The sequence below is a fragment of the Frieseomelitta varia genome, unplaced genomic scaffold (genome assembly GCF_011392965.1).
Source record: "Frieseomelitta varia isolate USP_RPSP 00005682 unplaced genomic scaffold, Fvar_1.2 scaffold_587, whole genome shotgun sequence".
NCBI lineage: Eukaryota > Metazoa > Arthropoda > Insecta > Hymenoptera > Apidae > Frieseomelitta > Frieseomelitta varia.
In genome coordinates, this window is record NW_025110353.1 from 262,942 (window position 1) to 290,673 (window position 27,732).

The 27,732-nt window shown below is 45.3% G+C and overlaps 2 protein-coding genes and 1 long non-coding RNA gene across 9 annotated transcripts in view; 1 reads left to right on the forward strand and 2 right to left on the reverse strand.

Annotated features, from left to right (window-relative positions):
• The window catches only part of LOC122534338, a 137,702-nt gene extending 118,052 nt beyond the window's left edge, over positions 1 to 19,650 (reverse strand). For both annotated transcript variants that reach the window (XR_006307863.1, XR_006307864.1), the window contains exon 1: positions 19,223 to 19,650. This is a non-coding gene — a long non-coding RNA (uncharacterized LOC122534338). The remainder of the gene's footprint in view (positions 1 to 19,222) is intronic.
• Positions 19,651 to 19,749: 99 nt separating this feature from the next.
• Positions 19,750 to 20,283, reverse strand: LOC122534336. Its single transcript, XM_043664865.1, has 2 exons — positions 20,015 to 20,283; positions 19,750 to 19,885 (listed from the first exon to the last, which is right to left on the reverse strand). Exons 1-2 carry the CDS (start codon positions 20,281 to 20,283, stop codon positions 19,750 to 19,752), a joined length of 405 nt encoding a protein of 134 aa, XP_043520800.1.
• Positions 20,284 to 20,438: 155 nt separating this feature from the next.
• Positions 20,439 to 27,732, forward strand: part of LOC122534329 (latrophilin Cirl-like) — a 413,745-nt gene continuing 406,451 nt past the window's right edge. For 5 of the 6 annotated variants that reach the window (XM_043664849.1, XM_043664854.1, XM_043664855.1 and 2 more), the window contains exon 1: positions 20,519 to 21,708. In XM_043664849.1, the coding sequence (XP_043520784.1) occupies positions 21,637 to 21,708 (72 nt within the window). In that variant the 5' untranslated portion in view covers positions 20,519 to 21,636. Of the gene's footprint in view, positions 21,709 to 27,732 lie in introns of all 6 variants that reach the window. The other variant, XM_043664848.1, reaches the window with a different exon arrangement.

Below are 27,732 nucleotides of genomic sequence, written 5' to 3' on the forward strand. Positions count from 1 at the left end.
TGATAACTTGGATTTATTTTTAGTTTCCATTTATACGCGTCTATGGTGAGGAGATTTATGTGTTACTAAATATTTTTTGCGGCTTGTTTGGTGCATTTGTTGGTGCAACGCTCGTGAAATAACTGATGAAGCCGATTGATTCAACCATGGTGGCTGAAAATCAGACCGGCCCTCCCGCGGGACGTTTCACATTGAAAGAGAAAGAGGAGAGTCGGCCTGGGATCGGTGCCTCTGCTAGAACGCCGGTTTAATGAATAACGACGTACCTAATGACACACGACGTCATATCTCAACTCTCGAACCGCGCATACGACAGGTAGAATCGATTCCGTCGGAAAAGCTATGCCGATGTTTGACGAGGTCGGACGTCCCGGCGACTCGAATTCCAGCGTCGGAGTGCTTCCTGCACTCTTTTTGCTCGTGGCCCGTCGAACGATTGTCAAAGAGAAACGCGATTAATTGATATCCCTTTCTGCTGACCCAAAAATACATTCGGAATCGCATCGGTTCTTCGCTGGACCGTTATGAAACGTTACTAGTTTTCGTACATGGATCGTGGTCTAAAAAAATTCTGTTCGCGATAGGTATTTTCACCGAGCAGATTTGAACGCGTGCGAAATTTATACGCAAACATTTTCGTTCAAATTCGCAAAATGTTCCATAGACGAGAATTTGGATCGAATCACGGCCAGAGTATCGATGCCCTTGATTCACTATCAGCAGCTAAGACAAGTTGGAAATTCTCGCCGCGAGAAACGATGAATTTCTAACGCAATTACTAGGTTCTAACGAGTGGAAACTTCGGGTGGGATTCACCGTGGTATCAGACGGTGCATTATCTCGCGTACGAATAGTTAGCGTCGTCTGAGTCCGCCCATACCGACGCGGCCACGATTCTGCCAGCAACGATTCTGTCGTAATGCTATTACCGCGTCACCCTGTATCGAGTGGAGGGCTTTAGCGAACGGTGCCGGCCTTTCGATCGTAAGTGCCGTGTCCCGTGCTGTCCATTGCAGCAACACCTACATCGTTCCGCATTACTTATCGAACCGCGGCCCGTGTCTATCGAGAATAGAAGCGGGAACATGCACAGGAAGCTGAAATGCCCGATGCACCTGACAGGTGCTCACGTATTCACGGACGGACAGCCCTTCACTCTCAGTGCATCAATCTCTCCGCTAACCACGCGCCGTTCAAAGATACCAGTCCATCGCGTCGAGTCGCATTGCCTCGATTCACCCTCCCTCCCACCCCCTAACGGACCGTTCGCGTTTTGGTGGCCGCGCGATTGGTGGCCGTGTCCAGGTCGCCAACGGTAGACAATGATCCCCCCTCAGAGCCAAGATTTTGCAGCGTAACGTGGAACTTTATTTCTGCTGGGAGAGCCGGGCCGGGCCGGGCCGGGCCGGGTGACTCTCAAGAGACCACACGTGGGCCAGAAACGTGGCGCGCGGCCACTCTGCACGATCACCGTTCCGCGATCTCGATCGGAATCGCGATCGGTCCACGAGTTGGAACGAGTTACCGCTGTTGATGATGTGTCATTACGCGCGGCTTCTCCAACAGAGAGAGGGCTTTCTCCTCGAAAGAGCTGAAAGAACACTTTGTGCTCTCTCTCCTCTCTTCCGTGAATGCTATTCTCGCCCCGAAGAGAAGCGTACCGATGAACGCCGATGTTTTTCACTGTCACGGGACGCTGTCCGAGGTTTCGCGGTTTTCGCCCCGCGTCTTTGTGCTCCACCTCTCTCCCGATGATTTACGCCCTGCTGTCTGCGGTCATTTTAATAATAATTTCTGGCCTATTTGTTTATCGTGCGCGCCGGTTGTACACCACCGTCCGCGGTTATTTATGCCTGGAACAATCGCGCGAGTGTGGTAACCGCGCCGCGTGGTCCGGCCTTTGCCGGGTTTTCTTGCGAAATATGCGAGCTCAATGGCCGTACCGAGCGGATCGTAACGCGTCGCTTTTCATAACGGGTCGATGATGAATTGTTTATTATTGCGCGATGGATTAATTTATCTGGCCGTGCGAGAAACGCGATATCGATGACCGGTGTAATAATTTCAAGCCCGAACGTTCGAACGATATCGGTTTACGAAGCGTGGAGTATGCCTTTCGGGGACAACGCGCGGCGGAAACGTATGCCAGCCGATCAGGGAAAGAAGGCGCGCGGGGGGTGGCGTGGAGAAAAAAGCTTCGCTCACCGCTAAAGGTTGCGAAAGCACCGGATTCGAATCGAATAATTTCACGCGTCGCAAACACGTACGAAATTTCTTGCGTCTCGTTGAAATGTGAAATCGATCGGGAAGAAACGAGAGCGGGACGAAACGAGAGCAAATAAGAAACACACACGGGGGCACGGTTGCGCGTAAAATTGTTGGTGCATTGAATTAATTCGTTTCTGAACAGGCCGCCCCGTCTATTACATCATCGTGGCAATTTGTTTTCCCGTAATGACGAGCTTATTAATCTTCATGATGAATCATATTAAATATTTCAATAATCAACGAAATGACCGTGCAACAATTTCGTGTCATCAATTATTTAATAATTAGAGTCACATTACAATTATTTGTAATCATCGGCGAATGATAAATTGTAATTCGCCAGTTGGCTGCGCGTACTAATGGCATGAAAAAACGTAATTTAAATAATATTCTTATCGTTCTCTCGCGACGTAACAAACAATGCGCGTTATTAGTATCGTTTATAGTATACCTCGGCGTTTACACTTTTTCCTTCGTCGATTCCGCTTCGTTCGCGCTTCGCGATCGTTTTACCGTAGCCGGCTGTACGCAAGCTGATTGTACGATTGCCTAAGAGGATTAAGGCCCGATGATTGTTGCACGCAGAGACTCCGTACGCGCACGTGCTTGTTCTTACATTATCGAGGGAAAAAGAAAAACATCCACGAGAATCGCTACAAATTATAGTTGGAAAGAGGATTGTAGGAAAATATACTATGCTAAGAGGTTCTCGATAGAATGGTATCTAAGACGCTGATCCTGAAACTTACGAACGTTGATGCGTATCCTCTCGTCTAATTTACGCCGCGAGGCCCGGAGTAATCTCTCGTTAGGAGAGACGGGCGTCTTTGGAAACCGTTACGATCCCTTTCTCTTACGATTCGCTCCCAGATAACTTTCATCCCTCGATTGACAAACCCAAAGCCCGTAATTAATTTCGAATGTACAATCGAATTTCAAGTTTCGAACAGCAACGAGTTTTACGGCGGTTTGAAGCGGTTTGAAGCGGTTTGATTTCCAAACACGGAGGATTTTAAATTCAAATTCGTAAACTTCATTGACGTGTTGGAACAGAGTCTGTTAGGCCGCGCGGCGTCACGTACAGGAATCGGCGATCTTTTAGGCAAACGATAGCCTTTGGGAGGCGAGCGCAAACGGAGTAGCCTCCCGCGGCGCGTAAAGGTCGGCGCTGCGATTACGCAGTCGACGATTTCGTGGGGAATTCCGTGGAACGGCGGGCCAACAGCCACCTGCCGCCGACATTTACTTTGTGGAAATCCATCGGCGCGGCCGGGGCCGATTCCACGGCATCGGCACGAACATCAAAGTGGACAGCGTCCATAACCGCGCGTGGTTCAATTCAAAGGAACCTGTGCGCCAGTGTCTGTGTTGGAACCTCGCAGTTCCGTAGCCGTGAATGGGCGGGCAAGCTCGCGAGCGATCGGATTCGCATCGTACCGGGTGTCCGCGAAGCAAGCGATCGCTCTTATGTGGTGATTTTCAATGGGAAACTTTCGTTTTCGTTGATCGTTGTAAAATCACCTATTAACTTGTAAAATCACGTTTCAACGCCGCTTAATTGTAATTCTATCGCGTCTGTGTTAGACACGTTGAAAGTGCAAAAAGTTGTGCGAAATAAAAGTTCAAACATTTATTGTAAGTTTGTGCGAAATGAAAGTACAAGTATTTATCGAGAAATATTTATTATAATTGCTTCATTCTGATTTGTATTAGTGTCAGATGACGTTGGAAATTTGTGCAAAATATTTATCAGGAAATATTTATCGTATTAGGTTGCTTAAGTTACGTTTTAGATTGTTTAAAGTAGCTGTTATCCCAAATATAATAAATTCTCGGGACAGATACGTATTAAAAGTTTGGCCGGGTCTCTTTCCAGAGGACACCATATAGAAGCCCCCGTGTCGAGAGGCGTGCTTTTATTTCAGCCGGGTCTGAAGCAAGAATTTTTAGCGGTGAAATTTTTACTGCCGGGTTCCCGTATCTTTACCGATTCGGAACACGATCGTGTGAAATATAAATTTCCTTTTTATTCCGCCGCGATATCGCGAGGTCGAGGATCCACGGGCGGACGCGCTATGCGACATAAAACGCGTCATACACGCCAGCCCGCGTGTGTGGGTATTGTTAAACGGTGAATCGCGCCAGGATTTCGGTTATCCACGTCCAGATTAGACGGCGTGTTAATTAAACGCGGCCACGGTAATGAAATCCAAATAGGATTCTCTCTCGGCTAGACTCTCGAGTCCGTTAGAATCGGAGAAGAAACGCGCGCAAAAGACGTTGTCGATTTGCCAAAATCCGATCGGCTTCGATCGCCACGGCGTTACCCTTGGGAAAACGTCAGTATTTATCCATCTGGAATTGGCATTGAATGGCGTCCGACTCGGCGAGAGAACGTACGAGAAAGAAACGAACGAAAGGGGAATATGCGTGCTGCAGCTTGAGCTGGTACTTGGTGTACACGTCGGGAAACTACTAGAATAAAAGAAAGAAAGAGAGAGAGAGAGAGAGAGAGAGAGAGAGAGAGAGAGAGAAAAGGAAACGAACAAAGAGAGCCGAAACGAAAGAGGCGGCTACCATTGCCAGAAAATAAAGTGCCTATGACACGTGGGAAATCCTGGCAGACGCCGGGATACAGGTTCGCCTACGGCGTATGAAACAGTTTCCAGTATGAAAGTAGAAAGGGGCTCGCATCAACGAGTGTAAATCAGTTTACTCTGGAGAAAAGCACGAGATTGCAATTCGCGTGTCCTGTATTCACGGTCGTCTCAGAAATTCGACCCGTCGGCTTTGTACCCGTTGTGCAGGGGACTGTCCGCCTGATTACTCGGAATGAAACTTTTCGAGAAAAACAGACGACACGGCGGTGATATGACAGATCGATATATCCTTTCATGGATACGGCAGACAAAAGCTCGGAGGATTTCAACGTAGACAAATAGATAGAACGTCCGTTTTATTCTTGCTATTTGGGAAATCGGGAAATAATTATATATCTACCAAAAAAGAGAAGCGAATTAGAAAAATTGAAACAAACAACGCCTTCACAACAGCGTTTGAAGTCGAAACGGGGAAGAAAGACATCGAAGAATCACAGGTGGAAAATGATTGTCGTTCGGTTCGGTATCATTCGTTTCGAGAGACCGGTAACGAGTTAATATGCGCGGCAAACAATGCCGCGCGAAAATAGATTTACGACGATTACAAGGCCGAATGTGGCCCGCTTGAAACGCGTATAATTGTTTCACGGTTGAATACCGTTGCATAATGTTGCGCATTGTAACACGTAGATTCGAGCAGTCGGCGCGATGCAGCGTTGAATTGCGTGCCGTGATTTCACGGTACAAGCCGCGATGGAAAAACTGGCGAAACGGCCATCTCGCCGCCTGTTTACGTGTCCCGAATGACAGCTGATAAATGCCGATTGCAATTGGAATTCGGGCATTTTATAGGTCCGGTCTGTCACCTGTTACGGAACAAACAAAACATCGTGTTTTCGCGCATCTTTTTCCACCCCCTGCCCACGAGGTTTGATTTCAAGCCGGCGTGACGCGAGTTTGTTGCAGCGGGCCGCGTGAAAACACGGCTCCCTATAATTTGTACAGGAAAACATCGGCCTACCATTAGAGCCGCTAGATGTACTAATTTATTTTGACTAATCATTCCGTTCGGGACGAATTCGCGCGAACCGGCACGCCCCTTTCGGGAAACACGAGACGAGCTTCCGCGTTTAATCAAGCCTCCGCTGGTTAAATTAATAAATGGAACAGCCACGAGTTTGAAACGATTTCATAGGACAGCGTTGACAGCGAGATCTCTCGAAGGGGGGTGGAGGAAGATTCGCGGGTCGATTCTATGGCTGATTGAGAGAGAAAACTGTAAGGAAGCGATTCGGGACGGTGGGAGCGAGTTGTTTTCACCCATTAAAAGTTGGGGCATCAGCCAAGTTGCCGAGAGGATATTGTAAAGAAGAAGATCGTGAGAAATGAAACACGATTTCCGTCACGTATATATAGCTATTCCGTTTTCAATGAGGCCGGTGAGAATGGCCGGTTCCGATTCTTAAGGATTTACGTGACGGAGTGGCTTGTTAGCGTTAAAAGCGAGCGTTCATTGGAAATCGATGCCTATGCACCCGGTCGCCATTACTTTGCACAAAACGTTCTATACGGACGATGCATTCTATCATCGTTCTTATTGCTCTTGATCGATATCCGTAAAGTGTATTGGTTGTATCGTGTGGATTCCATAAAGACTTCTCGAGACTGAAAGGTATCCGACTACGGATACGTTTCAATCGGTGCTTCCATATTTCTCGTGAATATTTAAACGTTACACGAACAACTTTTCTCAAACGCCGAGCGCTTGGCATCCGGGAAAACGTCCCGATCCCTTGCTGTTCAAATCTTGATCGTTCAATTGTCACAAGGAGAAGATGAAAGTTATTTATAGTTAAAACCGTTCCATGTTAAGAGAGATTAAATCTGGAATTTTCTTGCACGACGGGCCATGTACGACGCAACGAAATTCGCGGAAGCGTTTTTTTTTCAACAGGCTGACACGCCACGTAAAACGGATGGAATCATTGTTCCGGCGCTTTATCGCCGGAACTTTGCGACGTTCGAACAAGTTTCTTAATCAAATGCCAGTGGTACATCTCTCCGTCTCACCAAAGCTTTAGCCATGAACTGCAGCAACCTGCACAGGCTTATGCAGAGATTCAGAATCGATTGGTAGACCCGCGCCGCTGGCCGCGCCAACTTCGAGTCAACTGAATCATGTTCGTCGTCTACGTCGATTTGCACGCCATTGCCGCATTAGCTATTGGCAACGGATCATAACTACCTCCGGATAGCTCCCCGCATACTGCAAATCGCTTCCGTAACACTTTCCTTGAAAATTTATATCGCCACCAAGAACACGACGGCGACGATCACGACGACGACGACGACGACGACCTCGTCTACGTCCAACCCCCGACCAATCCTCACCTTCGGCCTCCGGTTCTCGCGTTCGAAATCGACCGGGATAATGGCGTTAAATTGGCAGTCAGTTCGATCTCGTGTCTCGTTGGCAGAAAGCACTCTTATTGTCGACGAATTTTCGGCTATTTTAGAGCTGAAGCAGATACTAATAAACATGGCTCCCGAAGCAAAGTTCGTTTTAAATTTAAAATCATCGTAAATGCTGTTTTTCTCCGTATTAAGAATTTTTCGCGTTAACTAATAAATTATTTTAGTAGTAGTTTCTATAATTTTCCAACGACCGTGAAATCGAGATCGAAATCAAAGCGCTACGATTCCGCGAATTAGCGTAACGAGGTCGATAAATTAAGCGAGGAAAAATGTCCGAAGTTACACGCATGGAGACCCAGCGGGGACGTATGTCATCCCACCTATGACCGTTTGCTCAATAAAATAATAACATTGACAGAAGCAAGCAGTTAAAATCTGCATACTATTTAAGGACGTCTACACGCGAGGTCTTTCTGCACGGTATGGCTTCAAGGCTCTGTCTCTTTCTTCGTCCTGTCCGCTTCTGTCTCGTTCCTTTTCGTTCAGTGCATCCCGACTGCAACAACCATTCTTAACAGGGTTTCGTACGGCCGTTCATAATAACGCCGGCAATAAATCGTGCGCCATGGGAACGAGCAATGACGCTGTTCTAAATTATCTCCATTGACCACGAAATCTCATAAAGATTGACAGTGGCCGCCGACCACAGCCATTTATTGGAAGTGAAATTCGCCGGCTGGCTTCGTCTTTGAGCACTCGCCTTTGGCACGGACTGTTTCGTCGAACACGTCGTTTCTACGGCTTTATGTTTCGTAAGACGTAACCTTCTCGCCCGGTCGAAGGGACGAGAAAGGAAAAGACCAGCTACAAGCAGAAAAAGGGGACTACTTATAGTTAGAGGAACGTGTGCGAAAAAAATTGAACGCGGTCGCGAAAGGGAACGGGACCACGCGACATTGGAATGGTCGTTGGTCCTTGGAGATAACAGGCCACGTCGTAACAGGCTACACACACGTGAAAATATCGCGATGCTTTCCCAGAAACGTACTCGCAACAAAGTTGAAACGTTTCGACAAAGTTGAAACGAACACGTTCCAGACGCAATCCCGGAGCATTTGCACTCTATCCTCTTTGCTCCTTTGCCTTCTTTCTTTCGTGTTCACGGTGCACAGGAGAAATGTCGCTCGAACAATGAGTAATCGAAGGTTCGAGCTGCGTGGAATATTATGACGGGACAAGGCTGAAAATTGTTCTACGAGAGCCTCGAATATTCCTGCAGAATAGATTGGAATAATGTCTAAGCCAATTTGACCGAGGGAGACGCCGCAAATTTGATTTTTATAGTCGCGTTTATAACTCGGTTAGGACATCCATCTACCCTTCCCGACTTTCTGTATTCTTCATCCTCGGGGACGCAGCGAGGAAAGAAGTACGCGCGACGCGACACGACGCGACGCGACGCGACGTCGGAGGTCTTTGACCCTGGCCGGGTGGAAAAAGGAAAAAGAAAAAAAAAAAAAGAAAGGAATCTATAGAAAAACAGGAAAAAGCCGAGCTCTAAATTCGCTGAATCAGGTCGTCTTCATCTTCCGTGAGGAGCAAGCAAGTCTCTTATTAATTTAATTTTTACAGTCTCCTGCCCGTCCGTAAAATCTTGAATCGCTTACCTCGTGGACAGCGAGCTTACGCCGCAACGGGGAAACTTTTAATCCTGGTCTTAATAATTACCGTATAAATAATAAAGGAACTTCGTCGAGGCGGCATTCACGAATTTACGTCTAAACGGGTCACGACCGCGACTCTGGGCACGAACTGGGCTCTGAAAACTTGATTAATTTTTACGACGCGATAACGAGCAGACGAGCTCGTGAGACGTACACTCTAATGAGCCGAAGTCAAAGAACAGTCAAGGTACGAAATTGTAATTCTATCCATAACCGCTCACCTGTTCTCCTAACCTCCCATCTCATCCCTCCTCTCGTGCTCCCTTGTCGCTGTTAAGTTTTCTCGGATAGCGGAAAAATTTCATTCCCGACTGCGAGATCCTTTTAGCCTTGTACTCTTCGGGCAAACGAAGTTCACAAACGAACGAAAATTCGATTTAGCCTTCCATATATCATACGCCTCTCTTTTCCAGTTTGCCCGTCTTCCTCTCTGTCTCTGTTTCTTCGACCGATGCCACGCAGTTGTCGTCGTCGTCGTCGCTTTCTTTCGTCGCGGTGAAAGGAAATTCACGTGGCGGAACCACGAATCTCTCTCTCGGACGGACACACAACGGATATCTAATTTTTCTCTTTCGAAAAGTTTCGGTTGTAGTCTGGACGCGGCTTGCTCTCACCCGCAGAGAAGCGATTTGCGACGACATTCCGCGAATTCTTCGCGGCGGCCTGGAGGAAAGTCCGTGGCACGAAGGAGACCGAGGATGGTGGCTCGATCGTTCTCGCATTTCCGCTCGCCGCGAACCGTTCAACCGGATTCTCCGGGTCCATGGGCGCTGTTCCCTTTCAAAACGATAATAACCTGCGAAAAGTTTGGTCGGTACGGTTCCCGGGCTCAACGAAATCGAAACTGTCCTCGGTCTTGGCTAAAGGTTATTTGTACCAACTTTTCGGGATGATTCCTTCGATCGATAGTGTCTAACGTTGACCTTTCTATCAAGAATATATACGTACGTAGATATATATATATATATACAGGCTGGTCCATTTAAGTGGAATCACTTAAATATCTTCTCAAATTGTGATGCTACAAAATGTATTTTTTCGTCCAACATGAATATTCAAAAGGCTAACAATTGGTAAGAATATTTTTCTCAAGGGCTTTTCAAGAACTCGCTTAAATAGACCACTCTTCCGTATACGTATGTATAATATATGGAATTATTAAACGGAGGAAAAATCCCTCTATTCGTGGGAATTAATCCGAAGAAGCAGTAATTAAATGTTAATATTTGAACGGTTCTGTACCAACTGGTTCTCCGCGAAGAAAAAAGAAGCACAATCGAAAGAATAATTAGACCGTTCGAACGGGGAAGCGTTATGCGGGCCGCTCAAAAATGACTGCTCCCTTTCCCGCGCTCGCGCAATTTCGACGTAGACACAGAGAACAAAAACACACGTAATAATTTCCTCCGGGCGTCGTACCGTTCCGGTTTCGAGGAATCCCACTCTTCCCGATAATCACCGGAGCAAAACCGAGCACGATAATTCTACGGTTAATTGCTTGTACGTTAATTAAGCTTCGGTTCATATTTGGTGGTGTGGCATTACCGCGAATAACCCCTGGTGCCAGCACGGCCCAGGCATACCGTGTCGTTTCCAGTAGCCGGGCACAATGTCCGTACTTTTGTTAATGCCGCGAAAAGCGAGAATCGAGTGATACAAGGCATTCCCAAGATAGCATAATTGCTGGCGCGTACAGAATCTTGCAAGGTATGCGCCGTCGACTCGAATGACAGTGCTCGATCACTGTCAGATCGACGTTGCACGCCGGTGGAATACCGGCCGGGCAAGAAGAGCCTCTTTAGCCGCCGAGAAAAAGAACGCGCTGCTCTCCACCGAGAGACTAAGAGAGCGAAACTCGAGGGCCGACGTTCGAATCGATCATTGCTTACACGTTTTCCCATAGCTAATTATGCGAGTAGTACTACTAATAATAAGCAACGCCGATGCTGCGCCCCATTAATCCTTGTCACGAGCTATCTCTCATCGACTCGCGAATACTTCGTTATTTATATGTTACGCAATTGTATTTCTCTCTTTTTCTCTCTGTGTTTCTCGCTTTGTTCTTGTGTCTCTGTTCTATGTTGCGAAACGGGGCGTTAAAAGCGTAGAACGTTGTCCAATGTTGCTTCTGTAGATGTAGAGGATGCTCGAGAGGGTGTATTTTGCGTGTATCTACCTACTAACGAGGATCATGCGAATCGTCGAATTTCCGATAGGCAAAAACGTTCACGCGGATCGATGTAATATTCCTGCCGGTAGATTACAGAGAATCAGCAGAAGGCACAAGTTGCGAGGAGCATCGTGACGGCTCTACTCTCGAATATATCTCCGTTTCGTACCTCACGAAACGAACGATGGTCGGTGGGCTTGCTGCCCACGGTGATGCAGCCCGTACGCCGAATGCGGGGGTGTGTGCGATAACGCGCGTCGAAAATTGATAATATTTCACGCGCGGCAAGAGTGGCCCACGGACTCTCTTTTATAATTGGTTGGTATTTGCATGCGGTCTTTACACTTATTGAGGTTTAGCCGCGGACCGGTCGCTCCTCCTGTCCGTTTTTATCATTTATGCCGGCTACACAACCGGCTCGTAGCACGCGATGCTAAACCCCACCTTCACGCTTCTTTCGTCTCTTCCCTTTTCTGTCCTCACACCCTTTCTCGCTTCCCCTAATTTCACCGACTCTGCCTCCCTCCCTCTCCCACGTCGGACGCTACCCCCCCCCCTCCCCCTCGAAATTGCCATTTCGCAGCCGCGTGGGACGTTTCAGTCCACTTACATCCCTCCGTTTCGACGACCGCGACTTCAAACAATTTGCAACCTGTTACCAACAGACGATCCGCCACGTTTCTTTCCATTAGAATCCGCGCCAATTAAGATAATTAATCGCCATCTTCTCTTACTCTCGCGAAACGTTCTCGCGAATGTCTCCTTCGCATTTTCATTTATACGTACATCAAGCCTCGATGCGTAAACGTATTGATATTATTTCGCGAATACGAAGCAACAATTTATCGGTTAATCAATCAAACTCCGCGTATTGAAATAATTTCCACCTTTGCAACGTGATAAATTTATCAATTTTCATTACAAGAACAAATTGCTGCACCGTGCGATCCTGGATGTATCGATGCGACGTATTAATTATTGCGTAACGTGCGATAAGTATGTAATGTAATGACTGCATGGCAAGAACAAGAGGATTGCTTTTAATAACGAGGAAAGATGCAAAGGACCGAGCGGCGCGAAGGCAAGATGATACGAGTATACGTAGACTGCAATCACTAATAGTACATCTCCGGTTCGAGATAATTATCGGACTGGTTGCAAGACTACTCCGACCTTCGTGCACACACCCGGCTTTGTCGGAGAAACGCACAGTGGAGAGCGAAGCATCGCGAGAGATGGACAGCACCGGAAAGCACAGTGGGAAAGAAATTAAAATTGTTTGAAGAACAGAAAGCGACGACACGCACGGCCGGATCTCTTGGAAAAAGCAATATCAAACAGTTTTTAAAGAGAGACGATACTTCTCATTAAACTTAAGTCGAATCATTATTGGCATTTCTTGCGCCGTCGGTGTAGGCATGCACAGAAAGAAAATGGAAAGTAAGGGGGCAAAGATGCTTGATGTAAACTCACAAAGTAGGATCGCTGGTTCTTCTGCGGAAGAGCGGGAGAAAATTGTCATTTTCATCGTGCAAAAAGTCCAAGCAAAATGCAATCGGCCGTAGCTAGGAATACAGATTATAAGAAACGAGTGAGAAGAAGAAGAAAGGAAGCAGAGAGTTATGTGTTCGAAACCAGCTCTTTGAGGTTTTGTACGCGCTTCTGACTGTGGGAAATGTAGGTATTCCCTATGGAGATTTACATAATTGTCTAAACACGGTAAGGAATTAAATTATAGGAAATCAAGAATATACTACGAGCATAAAGGTCACTTATCTCTAAGAATTTCAAGGAATTTCATCGTTTCGCCTAGACTAATCGCCATCGAAATCGTGTCATCGATGGTCGAGATCGCTCAACAGTCATCGATGGTCATCGAGATCGCGTCATTCAATGATGAGATCAAAGCCTCTCAGAGATAACATTATCTCCAATCGAGATTCACACTAGCTGATATCCTACGTTCTGTTCTATCAATTCACTAGATCCCTCATTGTTCCAGCAACACAAAGTCACTTTCGAATCGGTGGAATCGAGTCACAAGGGCGTGCGAAGAGCGCGTGCGAATTATCATCTGAGATTTAATCAGCGCCTAGTCGCGGCGCGTTGTCGCTGTTTGCGTACGGTAGTTAAGACTCGGCTGTTTCCACATTTTAAGAACGCTCTCACGCGCTCGAGCTGCCGCTCTTAATTTAGTTAGCCGGCAAGTTGGAGCGGGTAGTCCGACCTTAAGACACTTTGTCATTAAGGACCTTTCCGGCTCGTTCCGTCCGGAGGAAATTTTCAGATCGCAACGCGCAAGGCCGCGTTTCAGCAAAGAATTTTTCATTCCAAACCGACCCGAGAACGAGGCGTTGAGCAACGAGCCGTTTCTCAACCTCGCGGAAAACCTCCTATGTATGTACTCGTCCCCTTTGTACCTCTATCTTTTGCTCGTTTCTTCATTTCATTTGTGCCGCTTTCGTTTCCACGTGAGCGAGTCTTAAACGTTGTCGATTGTATCGCCCACTTCATCGAGTACAAACGATATGTTGTGTATATATATGTTGTGTGTATATATATATAATCACATTACGAAACTGTACAAATACTACCTAGAATTGTCAGAACCCCTGTATAACGTCTGTTCGTGAAACGCTCGATGAAATTTTCGTTTTGTTGTGGGATTTATTCCGAAGCAATTAACGTCATCGTCGTCGTCCTGGTGTTGGAACAGTACATAATTTAGTAAGGCGCGACACGTGTTTGTCGTTGTTCGTAAATACTATGTCGAGCTGATTCGATGAGAACACGTACACGTGACACGTGTACCTACCATTTCGGGTGCCGACGGTGCAATACTATCTCGCGAAGTAGATTTCCTTGTTAATTTCAACGTGATTCCTTTGCAATATTTATTTCATCTTTTCTCTCTCTCTCTCTCTCTCTTTCTAACAACGCTAACAATATAATACAATTCGTATTATTCAAGAAATTAAATTCGATCGCGAGTAAGTTTTCGCACGTGATAATACATAAATATCATTTGCCTTCATTCTGTCGTTTCTTCAGCGGGTTTCAATCGATCCGGACAACGATGGAACAAGCTTCGATACGCGACGGTGAAAAATGGTTTTATCGTCCGTCGTTATTTGGCGATTAAATACGCCATTATGTCATTTCCACTCGATTAGGGAACGCGGAAAATTCATTTCGCGACAAGAATGTGCAATTTATGCGATAACGAACGGGGAACGATTAACGCGGTTCATTCAGATTCCTTTGTCGATCTTTGTTGTTCCGGTTTTTCTACTTGATTACTGGCGCAACAGGAAGAAGGTGAATTTCAGACAATGTCCGACAGATCGCAGAATGCCAGTAAATACGTGAAACGCGAGAATCACACCGTCAACCGCTTATCTTTTGAAAAAGCAAAGTGAAATCTCGCGCATAACTTCTTTACAACGATGTCGAATATATTGTTTGTCTGGTGTAACGTGAGCAAAACATTCCAAGAATCCCGGGGCTTCTTGGGTATTCGTAGTGTAAAGTCTCGGTCACTCTGCCGACTGATGCACGACCTCGCCATCAGGCACAAATTCAGCCCCGGAGCGGATCTGCATAACGTTCGATCGGTGCAAAGAATGCACGAGTGGCACGCGCGGGAGGGCATGCAGTTCGTGCCGACACTGGCCGCGCGGACACATAGAAGCGACGATCGTGTCGGGCGCAAAACACACGTAAGTGCCATGGTGGAGCCATACGAGGAGGAGAGAACGAGCCGAGAGGGGTTTACCGATCGGACGAAAAAGAGAAACACGGTATAAATGGAGACAGAGAGAGAGAGAGAGAGAGAGAGAGAGAGAGAGAGAGAGAGAGAGAGAGAGAGAGAGAGAGAGAGAGAGAGAGAGAGACGAGTAAGGAACGTTGGAGGATGCTCGACAAAGGCGCGCTACCCTCGTCAGCTAGTTTAAATCGTACATGAATAAATTCAATCCTATCACGGCCATGCTAATTTCATACAACAAGTACCTGTGGAAAGCTATATAACTATGCGTTTGGTGGGGGTATCTACATAACACGTAGCCGCTTACGCTTTAATCTAGAACGCGTGCAACGCGAACGGCGTAAACTTTGCATCGTCGCTTTCTGACTGTCGAGTGTTGTTGGCATCGAGATGCAGGATTCGAAACTCGCGCCGTAAAACTCTCTCTTTCTCTCGCTCTCTCTCTCTCTCTTTCTCGCAGCGTCGATTCGACTACTCTTCCTGTTCCTGCGACCCTCTCGAACGTGTCAACGTGTGAAAAGTTTTGGAATATCAGTTTTGCCAAGGCATGCGCTCGAAAGCTGAAACTTTGAATCGAGATGAGATTGACTGTATTCCGCGACACGGTGAACCAAACCGATCGCTCGCTCGTTCGCGAAAAAACGTATTCTAAAGTTCTTGCCACAGCGTGAATTTTATGACGTTTGGTCGCGTGACGGGATTTACTGGACCAGGTAATCTTGTAACGTCGTTAACGTGCAACTCATAAAAGGCAATTAAAATCGCAATTAAGCGTGATAGCGTTGACAATGGCAGATAATTGTGTATCAAAGCGTTTATTAATTGGCCCAATCTCACAGTCCAATTCTACAAGGTACTTCATAAAAGATAGTAAATCACTGCTTAATGCATATATATAGTGTAAAATGAACGTGCATTAATGTTAAGCAAATAATGAGCATTGTTCCGAACGTTGCCAGCGGTGGAGAAAAGTTCGTAATCAGCAGGTGAATTAGTACACAATTATCGGGATATATGATGCAGCGAGATAATATACAGAAAATGTGGAAACGCGGTCGTGATATTTGAAAGAAAAATAATCGCGAGCGATGCTCTCGGCATGTTTTGAAATATGTAATTCTTTTATCATGCGCGAACAATGGAGCCGGTACGTTTTGAAGAATTACGGTCGCTCGCACACGTCGATGATTTTTAAAGCCACTTCGTTAAAAATAGAATAAATGGTAATTACACGACGTCAGTTCTATTCATTCGAATTACATCAGTGCGCTCGCACTTGTCACGCAAAGCTTCGCCGAACATTCAGTTTGCGTAAATAATTTTAAATGAAGTTAAATATGAACGATTTTTGAATATATCGAAGTTGAAATCAATATTCCTGATTGAAATATTCAATACGTCACTATGTGTACTTGCGGGCGTTGAATTGGTAAATGCAATTACGAAAAATGAAAGACATTTACGTGATACGTTCGAATGATTAATATCGAAAAGTGAATGTTATTCTATAAAAGTATTTACGCGATATTAAATTATAGCGAGAAAGAAGATAGCTGAATAAATGATTTTTCAATTAGTACGTTTAAAATTCCTCGAAGGGCAAAAATTTATGACGATAATTTCTCGACCGTTTTTTCGCTTTTTATGATCGACCGATCAGTTGACCAACCAATTTAAAACCAAAAGCAATTTTTTATTTAATTATCTTGTTTCATCGACGCTCTAACGAACCAAACAGGTGCAAGTTGATGTTCAATATTAATTGCATGCAAATGCAAAGTTAATGTAGCGACATCGTCTTAATTACCCGCCACACATTTCGCAATCGCTCTGAGTGACTCCGCTTGTATTCACTTTTTCATTCCTTTTAAGCTGTTTCCACGAGTAATTTATCACGCACGATTCAGTTATGGCTCTCGATTGAATACTTGCGATTCAGCGTAAGCTGTAGCAACTTTAGAATTCCGATAAATTAATTGACGAATCTTGTTAAATGACATTCTTCGTATCGTAAACGTTGATAACGAACGACACGGCCACTCAAGAATGATAAACATAAACATTTTGCGGAAAAATAAAGTTGTAACGCGGTGGAGATATTTATCGTAACTTGTGTACAAAGAAAAGAGCTTTTAAGCACAGACTCGTGTCACATATGATTCATCTCCGCGGTAACCTTTTTTTTTTTTTTTTTTTTTTTTTTTTTTTTTTGTTGCTTTTTACGATGGAGAGATACACGTACGAGATTTAAAAAAAAGGGAAAAAGTACTGTTTTTCTGAATTGGCATATCGTAGCGACACTTCAGAGTCATTAAGCATGGATATAAATAGCATATACTACACATGTACGGAGATGGAAGTGAAACAGTCGATCAGTCTGGTAACGTACATATTTGTTGAAAACGTAGACTGTAGACAGCCGGCTTCGCAGACAGGCCAAATGGAAAGTGTAAGTAGAGGGGAAAGCGCGCACTATTGTTCCACCCTCTTTCCCGGGTTTCAGAAACGTTCACAGCAAGTGCATTTTGTTGTGTGCTCAGAAATCTGTTATTCAATTTGAAATGGCTTTATCGCGCGTCTGAAACCAACCCCAGATTTCGCATTGATGCCAAACTACATGGACTATGAAATCTCTTCCCAACAGGCGCACATGCGTGGCTCTGCATGCGGCATGCAGTCTGGCTTCTCTCTGTACATTTACGTGAACTACCACCGGCAAAATCGAGTGCTCGCAAGTTCCTGCCCGATCCGATACTTTCCGTATATTCGTTTGGGCATATCCATGCGGAAACGAAAGCGATCGCAAACTAAAACAGATATGCAATGGCGTGGTGTACGTTGCCAGCGATAAAATGATTAAACAAGAAATTTTCCACTAGCAGTGCTCGCGTACCGCGTAAACATCCAGTTTCTACATTGTAATGTAGTTGTTTATCCAATGGGAAAATTCGTGTAACGTATGTAACGAGATGGAAGAGGGCAAGAGAAATCATACACAATAATTGTTATCGACATTCTTTTTTTGCTGAATGCAACGTTTTCAATCGAGAAACGATAATGCATTTCAATTTCCACGTGCGCTAATGTTATTCTTTTCAATTAAATCATCCCGCACAGCCAGGAAATTAATAAGCAGGACAAAGGGCCATTGTTAAATATAAATCCAGCTCGTTCGACGATTCAGGTGATCGCGGATTGTAACAAGATGGACGTAGAGCAAGATCGCGAGAGAATAATAGCAGTTTCGTCATTAAACGTTTAAACTCGAGATCTCGGATCAGCGTCTGCCAATTAGAGCAAGAGCAAGGTCGAGACGGCGTTGTGAATTCCGCGTTTGCTGTCCGCGTGCTACTCAACCATGGTAATACTCAACGACGAGAAGGAAAACGAGTCTGGTCTCCTACTGGTATACCTGTTGTTCTTCAGTTAAATTGAGCCACCTGAGAGGCAAGCTCTTAATGTACTTGTCGCGAGCTTTGAGCTATCCACGGGTTTGTATCTTACTCCTTTGTGTTATTTTATCGCATCGCGAGCGGATTTTATAGCGAATAATTACAGGAAAGTCTCGTGGATAGAAAATATTTTAAACGGGTTGCACTTGAGACACGAACAAAAAAAAAAACAAAAAAAAAATGCTTTCTCTCTGATTTTTATGTCATTTCAAAATGTTTTATAAAACGTGCTCTCGATCGAAGATAATGCATTTTATAACGTGAAAATGTGCGCAAAATAGAAAAAAACGTCGAGCAATATTATTGAACGAATATACGACATGACAGTGTATAAAACGCGTCATTTGAAAATAAACGCTCAGGGAAAACGAGTTACAGAGAAATTTGAATACTCAAATGTATAGACAACGATTGGGAATGTTGTTCGATTGCCCGCCAAAAGTTAATGGGAGTGAGCAGCGTGACGACAGCGCCGCGCTCCGTCAATTATACAACTCATTCAAGGATATTTGCGAAATATGGTTAGAAACAGATGAAAGTCGGTAAAAAGAATCGGTATGCGTCTGAACGAAAACCGTTTGAAAATCAAAATTCTCTGTGACTTGTTTCTAGTTACAGTTGTTCCCCGAATGAGAATTCAATATCGAGGGATACCAGGCGATATTCGTAGCGAGAGAAAGAAAGAAAGAAGGAAAGAAAGAAAGAAAGAAAGAGAGAGAGAGAGAGAGAGAGAGAGAGAGAGAGAGAGAGAGAGAGAACAGAAAAAGAAAGATGGCGAACAAAATCGTAAAATACAACGCGAGTACAAACGTAGAAATGGTACTCACAGACAGGCTCGGGCGTAGAGGTGCGCGCAGTGGAGATTCAGACAGGAAGGCAGAGGTGGGTTCTCCTCTCAGGTTCGCAGGTACGTGCACGTAGGTATACGCGCACTCGATTGGCGTCGACCGGCGTCCCGGGAGGGGCGCGACGCCAGCCAAGAACGAACGTTGATACTAAACCGCGGGCCGAGCTGCTCCGAACGACAGTTCAACGAGCGTGTGTTCCGAGGCCGGATCACGGTGGCCCATACGACCGATTCGCGTTTCAATTTCGACGATTACTCACGAGACCGCGTGTATAGTTCGCGAAACTGTCAGTCAGTGTTGTTCGCTGGTCGATACGACGCTACGATGCGTTTCACGCGCGAAATCAATCCCAACTGAGAAGTATCGAATCGCAATTTCGAGATTATCCGCCATAATCGAGAATCGATATTTACAATAATCCGGCCCCCGATGGTTTCGCATTGCCTATCGATAAGTGCGATACAATATGGTGGACTAGAATCGCGTGCGATGATAACGCGGAAATTTCACCTATCTAGAATATCGATCGAGTCGATCCGTGTACGAGCCAGAGCCAGTGTGCACGTGAATCCCTCTAATTGGAACGGCGTGTTGTCGTGGTAGAATACTTTGCAAGGAGTGTCGCCGGGGCGAAATTGTCTTCTGGAATTGATCGGAGCATGATTAGTAACTAATTTTGATGACAACGGGTTTGTGACACGGCTACAGTGCGCGCATACATATACGTCTGCGTATACATGTGTATAACCGTGTACGTGTGTGTGTGTTTACATTGAATCAGTGCTCGTTGGCAACATCATGATCCGTCGACGTGAGTGCGTTCGAGTACTCTGGAGTGCTACCGAGGGTGTTTCTAGTGCGAGCTTCGGGGTTGCCGTCTGCGTGTGGGTTTCGAGATGCGTCGTGCGGTGCATCAGCCACGAGTAACTGCAATTGGAGGCCGGTCTGCCCGTATATATACCGGTAACTTGGCCACGAGTAAGCGTAGTGTGCCGACTAACCGCTGGAGTAATTAATCCGACGTATGTGCGGACAGACATCCTCGTTTCTCTACGCAGAGTCAATCACTGACATCGATTCAGAATTCAGGCTTTCGTCGTTTGATTACTGCCTTGAAAGATTAGAATCTTGATTGGAATTCGCCTGATACGCAGAGGATAATGATAATTGATCGAAAGATAACTGAATGGTACAAATGACAGAATCAAGATTATTCACTGGATAATATACGTGAAAACTACCGATAATATCAAATGTAGAAAATATATATGTACACGTGTGAAGTGCTATTCACGAACATTGCCCGAATTTTTTCACACGTAGCCAGCACTCTCGGCTATGTAGCTACGAGAAATGTCAACATTGTTAGATTAGCAAAGATTCATCCTGTATCGCGTGTCGATTAAAAAGCTAATTAAAAAAGAGAAACACACGTTTCACCGGTATTGGCACACGCGTCAATATCGACACAGCACAGTTACGAATCAATGGTCCGTGTTGATAAACATTCTCCACTATTACGACGCGCACCAGCACGGACGTCTTTTTCAGTGACTGACCGACTGATCATCGACCGCGTGCCTGCCATACCACTTGACGTTAGCTACTTATCGCAATCGAGTCGAGGTATCGTATCGAAGAATAGAGCCAGTAGTACATCATGTGCGTCGTTTAAGTGACACGTTCGAAACAAGTGTACGTACGCGGAAGTAATTGGATCGGTTTAACGAAATATTTCAATCCGTCGAGATTGTGCAGTGTTTTTATCGCAGCGGCAGGGCTGCCGCGTCACGTGGCCCCTCGGGCCAGGGAAAAGGACACTCTGCATTGACTTTTCGTTAAGTTAATTAACCAGGAGAGCAGCCGTTCATCGGCGTCCATATTTAAATGCTGGTGAGCGTGTATCTTGACGGGCAAAGTAAATGAACGACGCCGATTACCCGAATAGATAATTAATCAAGCGAATCAGGGATCAAGCGAAAGGAAGGCATTCGTTCTGCACGACCAATCATCGGCCCCGATGTCCTGATCACCTTATAGTGCATACATCATTCGGCACGATTCGAGTGGAACGTCTTAATTAATAATCACGCGAACCCATTGAAATTCGTGTGCAGTTTCGCATATTAAGAAGGGCAATTAAAGGGAGAAGAAGCAGGAGGGGGAGAAGCGTTGAGAAAGGAACAGAAACGGACCGTAGCAATTGCGAGTGGACTTGGTCGGCGGCCTCATCGTCTACTTTTTACCTCGTTTTACGAACACCGAAAAACAGTTCTCACGCCGCACGCGAGAGGGACCTTAGACACGCACGCACGCACTCACGCACCCCTTCGAGGGTAGAACATAAGCAAGAGCAAAGAGGCCCTGTGCCCTCAGTCAACTCGATTTTTTTCATGGTTTTTTCGATCCTGTCCAGTGGCCAGTTTCGCCGTCCGTTCCGTAGAATTGCTGCACACCGATCGAAGGTGAGTTGAATTCCAATCAATCTATCCTTTATATTTTATTATCTTTCGTTCCGTTCTATCGCGTATCACGCGTCTGCTGCGAATTGAACAATGACAATTCGGATCAATATTTGCAGCGCGACGACGACAACGACAACGACAACGACATTCGGTCATGTGTTTATTTTATGTTTTTACATAACACAGCTGGCGTTACTACGCGAGAAGATCGTTTCCCGAAATTTCTCGAAAACAAACGCGTACTCTACTTGACCCTGTTTAGGAATTACGATCGTTTCTCTGCTTCGGTAATTCTTTTGATAAATTCTGTAGCTGTCGACTTGGTACATATGAAACCAGGGGAATATTGTTTCGATTGACAGTAGAATCCCGATGTGATCGAAACATGTGCGACACAAAAATAATTGTTGCACAAAATTGAGATCGCATAGGATATATTTTTGCATGCCCTCGAGCGATATTGGAGCACCGCGACACCAGTTGTATAAATTCGCCGTGGTTATTGCTATATTTTATTTCCATAGCAATTCGCAGACGGCGAACGGTATTAAATAATATTTTCTAAATAATACTTGCAAATAGTCCGCGTTCTAGATAACTGGCGAATCGTGTCGATCGAAAGAATGAAAATAATAAATTTCGTTTTGATATCGGAGCGTAAAAAGTAAGGGAACGTGCGCGCGTACATCTAGACGGCGAAAACGCTCGAGTTTTCAGGTATGTATTACGTATAGACGTATCGTCGTTGACGAAGAGCTGCAATAGCTTTTGTGCCTGTATAAGAGCTTCGTCTCCGCTCGTGCTGCACTATGTCGTGAAAGACGTGTGTTCGTGTCTGTCGCCAGCAAATCCTTGAAATCGAATTTTCCGAGACGAGGGTCCTCCTGGGGATGGAAAAGAGGGAAGGGATGGAAGAGGGAGACAGAGTGCCGGACCGGCGAGCGCGAGCGGGAGAAAATTCGTGCGTCAGTTCGGTCGGGACGAAAGAAGAAAGTAGTTGCACCGAGTGAACGTGCCGATTTCGCGTGTCGGCGTTTCCGTGCAATTTAGTCGCATACGATTTATGAAATTGCGAGTGTAGCCACCGTGCGGGGTTATAGTACTGAAGAGCACTGGCTTTTTATTGTTCAAATTTCTTCGCGTCTAAGAATGCAGAAATGCTACATCAGTGGTCTGCTATTCGAACTACGCTTGAGAGATAGAATATAAACGCTTATCTATCGCACATGAATCTACAAAAAATTTGCGCTGTTGACCTTTATAGAGTATCGATACTCTTTCGTACAAATTCTAGTTAGCATTTCGAAATTATATTTGCGCGATATTGTTATGTGATCGTCGGCAAACGTTCGCCATGCACAGTGGAATAACCGAAGCATATCGAGATTAATTTATGCAATCAGGCACTCGAAGGATGGAAAGGTTCGCGCAGAAATGGAAAAATCAAATCGTACGAGAGCGTATCGACAATTGTCGAGCATTGTCTCTAGCCAAAGCTGCGAAATATAATATATCTCTACGAAGTAGCATGCGAGTCGACACGTCCATTAGAGGCGAGAACGTTTAACAGAAATTGTGTGACGTTTCGCATGGGCATTGTATACGGCGGACAAGCGTAGGTATGCCCAAATAAATAGACCGTGTTACATAAAGAGCCCTTGTTTAAATTATATCCACGAAGGTATTGCGCTTGTTCTGCCGCGCGGGGGAGACAAAATTGCGCCATTTTCCGGAACAAATGGTTCCTACGTACGGAAGCAATACGCCAACCGTACAAAATTATAACGGATATATCACAACTTTCACCCGTGCCTGAACTTGTACATGTAATGCGTGCATATACACCTTGGTCTTTTACCTTGAATGATTCATGGCGCGAACGTAGGAAGAAAATTATCGAACGCCGAGACATGGATCGTTTCCACGAGTTGGTCGCGACTTGGAAAACATCATGCATGTCAATTACCGATCTAACCATGCTACTACAACTTGAGTTTACAATACGCAAAGGTGAATTTATTTTAGATTCAGTAATTTTACTCCAGATTTATTTCACGCGGCGAATTCGTTTATCTGGCACGAACGAAGTTACACTTTGAAAGACCTCTGAACAGAAATTTTCATGTAGACGAGATATCGATTGAGAACGACAAACAACAAGTACCTACGCTACATTCAAGTTGCTTTGTTTTTTTTTTTTTATTTTACACTGGATGGATCGTCGTTTACAAACGATTCCGCGCGAAACGAGACGACGCTGATGGAAAAATTTACGAATTGATTCGATGCTTTCGCCCGGCGTGAGCGATCGCTGGCTGTAGCTAATGATACTCGTCAAAAGAAAGACGTCGATGAAAAAAAAGAGAGACGCAACGAACGCGATACACGGAGCCAACAATGAAACGGTACGCCTGCCGGTGTTAAACGCGGATCCACAAGCGGCCCGAGTGGCTGTACTTTCAAGAAGCGATGCGTCTCTTCGAAACGTACAAACTGGTTTTGGGATACTTCTCTCTCGTGCTCGCCTCATTCTCTTTCTCACATTGCAACTCCCTTGAGGAGGAGAGTCGATCAAGCTTCTCTCTGGTGCGTTTCGGAGCCTCTCGTCTTATTTCCGAGGTTCTATCTCGACGAAAAATCTATGTCAACCAACATGTTGACACGTGTTTAAACGTAGACCGCTGGCGTTCGCGCGAGCACACGTAAAATCAGGCACACGTTGGAGCAGAAGGTAGAGGAAAGTGGTAGAGGAAGCAACGGAGCAGGGGAAAGAGCCGGAGGAAAGAGAAGGACGGAGGCGAGAGGAAAGGTAGACAGACGTGGCGGAAGAAGAAAGAGAGGGTGGGCGCCGAGTTGGAAGTCGACTTACTGGTATGCAGTGTCGGATTTCGCCTTGTCCGTCGGAAGAACGCGCTAGACGAAGAAGAGAACGGAACGGCGGTGTACACCTCCGAGAGGAGCGGAGAAACACACCTCAAGGTGTGCACACACGCACACACGTGTAACACGCATGCTCGGGTTACACCCTTCTCATGAATCAAAACTATTCGAGACTCGGAGAAAGAGATACGGAACGGAGCGCGCGAAAACGAGGCCGAAAGGGAAACAGAAAAATGTGAAAGAGACTGGGTAGAAAAAGGAAGAGGCAGTACAGAAAGAGTAGGTGGAGGAGAAGGAGAAAGACGAACGAGGACATACGTGTTTGCTTACAATAAACGGGAGGTCGTGTCGCGGTAGCTCTCACGCGTTCCCTTGATCCAAGATATAAATTTAATTTTATTATGACGTGAACCGTCCGACGCTGCCGCTGCTATCTTCGAATTGTTCTTATGCTCCCTGCAGAGGCGATCGTGCGCGAGCGAGACAACCGCGACGGCTCTCCTCCTCCTCTAGCCGAGAATGGCCTATTTCGCTGTGATGCACGGTGACCTTTCGAAATAAAAGAGGTTCGAGGGAGAAGGTGTAATTGAGATAAAGGCGATCGATCGATACTAAAAATAATATAAATAGATAATAGATTCTTACTCGCGGTGCCATGCGAACCGTGCACTCCGTTTTGCGATTTCCAAAGAGGTATATAATCAGAGATGGGACTAGGGATTATTGTTCTTCTCCATCCGGCAGGCTTACTCTATGAAATCTATGAAACCGGTCGTGATCGGGAATCGTGACAGATAGATATGCACGCCAAGGTTTTCTTAGAGAAATAAATGTTGCACAGATAGGCGAAAGGACGAACACGAAACTTGGCGACAGTTTAGTTTCACTTCTCCGTTATGTCCGATATGTTGAGATTTTCATACGATTAAGAAGCTTTAACGATCCTTTCCCTTTAACATCCAAATCATTTTTACCACTTACGTACAATGGATATTATTTCTCAAGACTGAGCAGGAAAGGTCTCTAACTTTCTCGCAAATGCTTATTTCCTATGTACGTATATCTGAAGAGCTATTAATAATTCTGAGTAAGTAGGTGGTAATTGCATTGTGATTTAGAAATAATCTTTCATCTATCCTTTCACTGGAAGCGTCGATCGTATGATCGGTGACGCGTGTAATTTGAAAAGGTACGCAAGTGAAACTCTCGCGTACCTTTTCATCGTAAAATGGAAAAACGAACAAGATGCGCGCAGCTTCTTTGGACGTAGTTGAACATTACTTTAATTAAAAAGCTTTAATTAGATCTCACGCAACAGTCTAGAAGTATAAAAACGTTTGATTTCGTTGGTTTCACGAACGCACCCCTTATCCGAGTACCTGCACACTACATCCGAGTGCATTAACGCCCGTGAAATATTTGCTCTGAAAGAAACGAGAATTGATTGCATTCCGATTTTTATCAAGATTGTCGATTAGTCGCGGCGTGATGCAACAGCATCATATCATTTCATGAATTTTATTACCTGTGTGGCAATGCTGGCGGAAAGTCGTATTACTGGAAAGGCGTAACAGCGCGCGAGATTATTGAAATGAAAATCGTCTCGGTGCGTTCCCATTCAGAGGGACGTGGGTATAGGAAGAGAGGTCACTACGCTGGCTGGTAACTAGATACTTGAGAAGTCCTCATTATAATAATTCCGCGAGTGTAACAGTCGCGCCTCGTGAACCGATATTAAAAAGGCATTGTCGTCGGGCGTATCGGTGAATCACTCCTACGTATCCGTCGAACAATGCGACGTCGGCATTATTAGCATTTTGCTCGATCCCAATGCAATTCAGTTGGATTCTATTGATCCGTGGAAAATACTTTCGCTCGACAACTTTCGCGGTTGACCCCGCCGACGTTGCAATACCGATGTAATTAACTCTTTCTCAGGAATTTCATTGGACTTCCTCTCTTAGCGGCACGCTAAGAACCACTGGCAGATTTTATACGCGTCCATCCGCCATTTTTCACTCGTTAACGTAATGAAAACTGGTTGCTCCTTAACGCTGGAGTTTGTCCAATTAAAGGTTTCGAGAGCGTCTGCTCAACGAACAACGTTTTGTTTTCCAGCCAGTGGTATTGAACAACGAAAAGCACATGATACGCGTTTCTCTTTGTCGCGCGTCATTCGTATAATTTCGTGGCAGCTTAATTCTTTCAGCAACAAGAACGATCGGAAGAAACAATCGTGGAAAAGAAACTAAATGGATAGCGAAATAATTGAACGTGAACAAAAACCAAGTTACTCGATACCCTGAAATGCCAGACGCATTATCATAATGAAAATAGCAATGAAAATTGGATTAACGCCGTCCTGTATTTCGTTACACGTTCTCTGGACCGGTCGGGCAAAAACGAGATATTGGAAGATTCATCTTGTGATTAAAAACGATCGTAAACTTGAACGTTTCGGTAAAAAATGTGCTCGTTAATGGCCTTGATGATTACGCGCTGTTTCTCCGTTCTCTGTCAGCTAAAAAGTTGAAGGCGTTTTACATTAACCGACACCGTCGTTGAACGTGAGCAAAAATGAACATTGCTAACGGGCTGATATGAAGTGTCCTAGTAATAGTTGAATTGACTTTCTTTTTTCGATAATCCAAGCGCGTTTAATGGCATGTTCGAAAATAAAAAGAAAGAAAATGAGGAAAAGGAGAAAAGAAGAGAGAGAGAGAGAGAGAGAGAGAGAGAAAATGTAGGAAGCAAAAGATCGTCAAATATTCCGTTTGTAGCAGAGACAAGTATTCGAAGTACGTTACGAACCGGCAATAAAATTGGTTCGTTCGTAAAACGTGATCCAATTTCCCGAGCGATTCGATGATTCGCTCTCGAGTCGATATAATTCGCTTCCACTTACGTCGGTGGATCAGAATTAACGTGGCCCTTGATGCTACCAAATTTCCATCCCTTTCGCCGTGCTTACCAAAAAGGTCGGCAGTAGAGTGCTATCTCTGGAAATCCAGAGGGTGGCCGGGCCCTCACGGAAGGTGGAATTTACATTACTAATGTGCAAACTACGTCAAACGAAATATGCCAAAGTATTTTATGTTGTATGAATGAATGTGTAGCCTCGGCATATATGCAGTTACGTAAGCG

Coding starts and splice junctions, on each gene's coding strand:
- LOC122534336 (XM_043664865.1), bottom strand. CDS start 20,283: ATGTCTGTCCGCACATACGTCGGATTAATTACTCCAGCGGTTAGTCGG. Junction 19,886..20,014: donor CCAACGAGCACTGATTCAAT/GTAAACACACAC, acceptor GATCAATTCCAG/AAGACAATTTCGCCCCGGCG.